The 7,060-nt window shown below is 49.3% G+C and overlaps 1 protein-coding gene across 1 annotated transcript in view; it reads right to left on the bottom strand.

Moving 5' to 3' along the window:
* cyp7a1 (cytochrome P450, family 7, subfamily A, polypeptide 1) overlaps window positions 1–2,988 on the bottom strand; it is an 8,068-nt gene extending 5,080 nt beyond the window's left edge. Inside the window, exon 1 of the mRNA XM_084458433.1 lies at window positions 2,626–2,988. Coding sequence (XP_084314559.1) covers window positions 2,626–2,708 — 83 coding nt within the window. The 5' untranslated portion in view covers window positions 2,709–2,988. The remainder of the gene's footprint in view (window positions 1–2,625) is intronic.
* Between the last annotated feature and the right edge of the window lie 4,072 nt (window positions 2,989–7,060).

Raw genomic sequence — 7,060 nt, 5'->3', positions numbered from 1 at the left:
GGACGTCGTATTAACATCGTTTCACATCAGTTGCTCCCCGGAGAGTCTGTGTTCAAGGTGAAAGTTCATGGATTCAGTTTCCTCCTCCCGTCTCTCCGGCTGCCCACCGTGCAGAGATGAGAGGCACGTTAGCTCCTCCTCCTGACCCCCGACCCTTCAGCCTAACCACCGACCCTTCACCCTAACCCCCGACCCTTCACCCTAACCACCGACCCTTCACCCTAACCACCGACCCTTCACCCTAACCCCCGACCCTTCACCCTAACCACCGACCCTTCACCCTAACCACCGACCCTTCACCCTGGATGCACGCCTGACAAACTCCTCCAGAACCCATGAGTAGCACCCACCTGCCAGCAGGCGCCAGAACAACCACTACGCATCAGCAAAGAAGAAGCACAGCTACTCCACTACCAATCACTACAGACCACCAAAACATCACCAAGTAAGAACACTTCTGCCAACATATCAAAGGTTTACGTGATGACGAAGTTACAAGGTTTACATATTGACGTGAATACGTTGAGTGTTACAGTAGTAACCCAGGACAACTGTGTTGTCCCCCAACAGCGGGGAGGGGCCCCATACGATGCTGTCAACACCTTGAACACACGACCAAACAGGTCATACGATGCTGTCAACACCTTGAACACACAACCAAACAGGTCGCACCAGGTCAGGGACACTCATCATCCTTTGACTTCAAAAACACAACATCAGTCGTAACTGTAATAATAAGTGACGTTCAGTTTGACACAATAGACTGTCTGTTGAGGAGTAAGACGTGTTACATCACTCCTATAAAGAGCCACCTCAAACTGAGGCATCTAGAGTAATATTCCACATTCAAGCTCTGTGACTTCTCCCTATTGAATTAAAGTAACTCGTTTAAGATTCTAATTCCAAGCATTCAAAGCATCCCATCGAATTCCAGGATTCTGATTTAAGAATTGTAGAATTAAAGAATTCAACAATTCTACTCTTTATTTATATTCATAGCATGTACAGTATATAATCCATTCATTCAAGCTTTATTTATATTTGAAATTACACTGAGTAGATATACTTATTTGCAGTGTTGCAGAGTAATTACTGTATAAAGCATTAATCAACACGAACAAATATTACACAGTGGTAAATAAGAACAACCGTAATACACTTAAAAAGATTAAACCAATTAAAATAATTAAAACAATACTGTGACAGAATTATAGATAGTCAAAGATGTGAAATGAGCAGTGGATTCCAGTGTGTTGAGTGGAGTCAGCAGTGTCACATACTGTACATGTGAGCAATACAATCTGAATCTTTTGGAAACCCTTTTTTCTCTGAGAACTCCAGAATTCTTGTCTGATTTTCAAATTATCTAGGTCTGTGCTGTGCACAACCTCCACTCAACCTCCACACTCCTCCACACAACCTCCACTCAACCTCCACACTCCTCCACACAACCTCCACTCAACCTCCACACTCCTCCACACAACCTCCACACTCCTCCACTCAACCTCCACTCAACCTCCACACTCCTCCACACAACCTCCACACTCCTCCACACAACCTCCACACAACCTCCACTCAACCTCCACACTCCTCCACACAACCTCCACTCAACCTCCACACTCCTCCACACAACCTCCACTCAACCTCCACACTCCTCCACACAACCTCCACACTCCTCCACTCAACCTCCACTCAACCTCCACACTCCTCCACACAACCTCCACACAACCTCCACTCAACCTCCACACTCCTCCACACAACCTCCACACTCCTCCACTCAACCTCCACACAACCTCCACTCAACCTCCACTCAACCTCCACTCAACCTCCACTCAACCTCCACACAACCTCCACTCAACCTCCACTCAACCTCCACTCAACCTCCACTCACCCTCCACACAACTTCAACATAACCTCCACACAACCTCCACACAACCTCCACACTCCTCCACACAACCTCCACACTCTTCCACACAACCTCCACACTCCTCCACTCAACCTCCACACAACCTCCACACTCCTCCACACAACCTCCACACTCCTCCACACAACCTCCACTCAACCTCCACACTCCTCCACACAACCTCCACTCAACCTCCACACAACCTCCACTCAACCTCCACACTCCTCCACACAACCTCCACTCAACCTCCACACAACCTCCACACTCCTCCACACAACCTCCACACTCCTCCACTCAACCTCCACACAACCTCCACACAACCTCCACACAACCTCCACACTCCTCCACACAACCTCCACACTCCTCCACTCAACCTCCACACAACCTCCACTCAACCTCCACACTCCTCCACTCAACCTCCACTCACCCTCCACACAACTTCAACATAACCTCCACACAACCTCCACTCAACCTCCACACTCCTCCACACAACCTCCACACAACCTCCACACTCCTCCACACTCCTCCACATAACCTCCACACAACCTCCACTCAACCTCCACACAACCTCCACTCAACCTCCAAACAACCTCCACCCAACCTCCACACAACCTCCACACAACCTCCACCCAACCTCCACACTCCTCCCCCCAGCCTCCCCCCAGCCTCCCCCCAGCCTCCCCCCAGCCTCCCCCCAGCAGTGCGGTCTGTCAGGTCCTTACCGGTGTCGGGTGCCCAGGGCCAGCCAGAGACAGCAGCACATCCCCACCACCACGGCCCAGATCAGGGCGATGCTGAGGATCATGGTCGGCTCCTGGACTAGCGCTTCGCTGATAACACCAACTCTCCCTCTGATGCTCCAGCACGTGCTGGCAGGTTGTAGCGGGTGCTAACGGCTAGGAGGGGCAGGTTGTAGCGGGTGCTAACGGCTAGGAGGGTAGAGTAGTCAGGTAGATCCCCTCAGGCAGGCGGGCTAGGGGTCAGGACCAGGACCAGGCTTGAGGCCACTCTGTCTCCTGAAGCAGATGTCAAATCAGCTGTTGTTGCAGCTCAGAGGGACTTTGTTAGAGTGTGTGTGTGTGTGTGTGTGTGTGTGAGTGATCGAGTTGTGAGTCAGGTTTTATACTCTTCTACCCTGGAGAGACCTGGGATGTGTCATAACGGATTAACGTGGTGAGGCAGCTCCAGGCCACGCCCCCTGCTGTTCAGTAGTGAGCTGCATAGTAACATGCGCAAGTTGCATCTAGGAAAACACTGATTCCACGCAGCAGTGTGTGTGTGTGTGTGTGTGTGTGTGTGCGTGTGTGTGTGTGTGTGTGTGGCCTTGACTGTAGTCCATGGACAACTCTACCTGAAGGTCATCAGATGGTACCTTGATAGCACTGCTGGATTGGCAAATAGTTTCAAGGTCTCTAATGCTATTCACTGTGTGTGTGTGTGTGTGTGTGTGTGTGTGTGTGTGTGTGTGTGTGTGCGTGTGTGTGTGTGTGTGTGTGTGTGTGTGTGTAGCATGTGACTTGTTGAGACCAGTTGTTGGGGGTGAGAGGAGAGTGTTTTTTGTTCTGTTTCTCTCAGAGAACAGAGAATCTGTCTCCAAACACAAAGATGGATTAAAAACAAAGAAAACGCTTCAATTGAGACATTTGTAAAAAGCCTATAAAGGGAAATTACTACTAATTACTAATTACTACTAAAAACCTTTCTACTAACATGGTTCTCCAGCATACATTCCCCAGCTAACACTGTATTTACTGTACTGTACCCTGTCTACCCTGCTCCACACAGTGTCTCATCATCGGGTCACTTCGGACTCAAAACATTCTTTCAGTTTACTTATTCACACCTACTGTATCCCCTTTGTATGTTTTCTCCAAGTATGATATCCTTTTAGGCAGTTGATCCAATCAGGCAGTCCTAGGAACCGTCCTCTAGGTGGTGAACGGTCCAGTTTGTTCCCAGATCCGAATGGCTGAAGCCCAGCAGTGACCGTCCACTCTCGCTTACCCTCGGCCAGCTGCTACTGGGCATGTATGCAATGTGCACGCAGGTGACGTCCTGTGTTTTCAAGACTAGGTCCTTCTCCAGCACAATACTGTATTCAGTCCAGCCCAGCTGTGCAGTATTATTTTAGACTATGACTAACAGTCAGTAGGAATGTGTGTGTGTGTGTGTGTGTGTGTTGGGGGTGGGGGGGTGGTGAGTCAGTATTCCCGCGGCTCGTTTGTTTTAGATGTGCTACCTCAACATAAGTTATTATAGTCACTAGCCTACTGGCTCTGTACGGTCGCTCTCTCCTCAGTCTTGACCCTCAATTCCTTTATTTTCATCATTTGTCATTTATTCTCAACGGCGCTTTTACGTGTTCATCTGTCTGGATTGGCGTGTCTCTTCCAGGGCTTGGGCCAGGTGAGACGCTGAGCTGCAGCAGGATGCGGAGGCGCTCAGCTGGGCGCGTCCAGGCGTGCAGCTGGGTGGGAGAGCGCCATATATCTGTTTTGATAAGGACTCTTGACAGAGAAGGCATTTTTCTAGCACTTCAAAGTGATCAGTCTGGACAAGCTCGGGCTGTCAGAGTTCCATGATCACCAAGTTTCAACATAAATGTCTCACCATCAACCGCTCCTCACACTGCTCTCTGCTCTCACCAATAATCAAATCTACAGTATGAAGAAAAGAAATACACATAAAATTTAGACTTTTATTGACATTATTGCAATTAAACAAAAAAAGGACTATGAAAAAGGTGATTAATTGAAGTGTAACTGAACGACAGTTCTGCCCATGTGTGTGTGTACGGAGGGCTCTTATCGAGTATTGATAGCGGCAGTCATCGTGCTGGTGTCCCTGGCACTCTGCCAGCTTGATAGTGTCAAGGTCAAAGTTGACAGTAGCTAGACGGACCTTCTCTACACCAGCTGGGGCGTCTGCCTGGAAATATACAAGTGCAGAGTAGTCAGGGTTAGGGTTAGTCAGGGTTAGGGTTAGGGTTAGTCAGGATTAGGGTTAGGTTTAGTCAGGGTTAGGGTTAGTCAGGGTTAGGGTTAGTCAGGGTTAGGGCTAGGGTTAGGTTTAGTCAGGGTTAGGGTTAGTCAGGGTTAGGGTTAGGGTTAGTCAGGGTTAGGGTAAGGGTTAGGGTTAGGTTTAGTCAGGGTTAGGGTTAGTCAGGGTTAGGGTTAGTCAGGGTTAGGGCTAGGGTTAGGTTTAGTCAGGGTTAGGGTTAGTCAGGGTTAGGGTTAGGGTTAGTCAGGGTTAGGGTTAGGGTTAGGGTAAGGTTTAGTCAGGGTTAGGGTTAGTCAGGGTTAGGGTTAGGGTTAGTCAGGGTTAGGGTTAGGGTTAGTCAGGGTTAGGGTTAGTCAGGGTTAGGGTTAGGGTTAGTCAGGGTTAGGGTTAGGTTTAGTCAGGGTTAGGGTTAGTCAGGGTTAGGGCTAGGGTAAGGTTTAGTCAGGGTTAGGGTTAGTCAGGGTTAGGGTTAGGTTTAGTCAGGGTTAGGGTTATTCAGGGTTAGGGTTAGTCAGGGTTAGGGTTAGGGTTAGGTTAAGTCAGGGTTAGGTTTAGTCAGGGTTAGGTTTAGTCAGGGTTAGGGTTAGTCAGGGTTAGGGTTAGGGTTAGGTTTAGTCAGGGTTAGGGTTAGTCAGGGTTAGGGTTAGTCAGGGTTAGGGCTAGGGTTAGGTTTAGTCAGGGTTAGGGTTAGTCAGGGTTAGGGTTAGTAAGGGTTAGGGTTAGTCAGGGTTAGGGCTAGGGTTAGGTTTAGTCAGGGTTAGGGTTAGTCAGGGTTAGGGCTAGGGTTAGGTTTAGTCAGGGTTAGGGTTAGTCAGGGTTAGGGTTAGTAAGGGTTAGGGTTAGTCAGGGTTAGGGTTAGTCAAGGTTAGGGTTGGTTAAAGATGCAGGTACAGTGGTCTGTAGTCTGTTCTCCAGGGTTGGACCTCTCCCTCTCTCTCACGTTTTCTTATTTTCTCTCCATTCATATTAAAAAAAAATCTTTTATCCAAATAAAATGAAGGCAAAGAAGGAGATGGTACAATACAACAAACTGCTGTTAATGAGTGGATGAATGAATTAATGAGTGAAGACATTAATTAACGCATGACTTAATTAATTATTTGATTTGAACCAGTTTTCAATTCAAATTTTTGGGCAAGGATTTGAACCCCGGCCTCTAGGGGCAAGTCAAATCACCTTCCCACTTCCTTTGCTAAATAGTTTTGCCGTGGCATGCCTACTCATGTCCTCAGTGGCGGACTCAGGCTGTTTGAAGAGCAGGGGCGAAAAGAAAAAAGGGCACCTATTGCGTGACATGGGGCCCCATCAACGCACGAAAAGCATCACTTACGGTGAAATAATCTTCATCCTTGATTAAGAATGAAGTCTCCGACGCAAATTCAGGCGAGGACACGTTCGTCACGCCCGGGGTGGTCAGCTGAGGTTAATCAATCACGCATGACGCCAGCACAAGCTGACTGTAGCTGTCATAACATTGGTCAGCTCACTAGAGCGCATGTATTTAAGCTGTCAAAACATGTCATTGTTCGCGCTTGCCATTACTGCTGGTTGTGCATTGCATGCTCGCTGCTTCCGCGTTCTCTGCTCTGGCGTCCGCTGCCATTACTGCTATTGCTCGTGTCTGCGCGCTCGCTGCTCCGCGTCTCTGCTCGCGTTCCGTGCTCATATTGTGATTTGGTGCGTTGCTACCTGCTGCCCGCGGTGTCCTCGCTGCTTCCGCGTTCTCTGCTCTTGCGTTCCTCTCTGCCCGCGTCGTCTCTCCGGTCCGTGGTTTGGGGGTCCGTTTAGTAGCGCCGGGAGCGCCGGCTTCCGAGGCCGAGGTGCCTGTCTCCCTGTAGCACCCTCGTGCCATACTTGCGTATGGTTCAGTTGCTCGCATAGCTTGCGTTGGAAGTCCGTTTAAGCATTGCTACGCGCCGGTCACTGGGTTTCATTCATGAGCCGCTGATGTCGGAGGTTGTCCATGCCTCGTCTGCCGCATTACTCAACTGTCGATGTGCGCCGGGTGCATTCACCATTGAAATGTTTGCGGTTTCGGGCGTGGACGTGCTATGTGGATTCTCGTATGTATTTGGTTTGTCCTCCCCTCGCGGCTCGTTCGTGGATTCGCTGGCTGCATGACAGGCATACTGCTCGTTGCTAACTAGCTGGCGTTCG

This window comes from Borostomias antarcticus, assembly GCF_949987555.1.
Source record: "Borostomias antarcticus genome assembly, chromosome: 24".
Lineage (NCBI taxonomy): Eukaryota > Metazoa > Chordata > Actinopteri > Stomiiformes > Stomiidae > Borostomias > Borostomias antarcticus.
The sequence above is the reverse complement of the archived record's forward strand: the minus strand, read 5'-3'. Positions and strand labels throughout refer to the sequence as shown.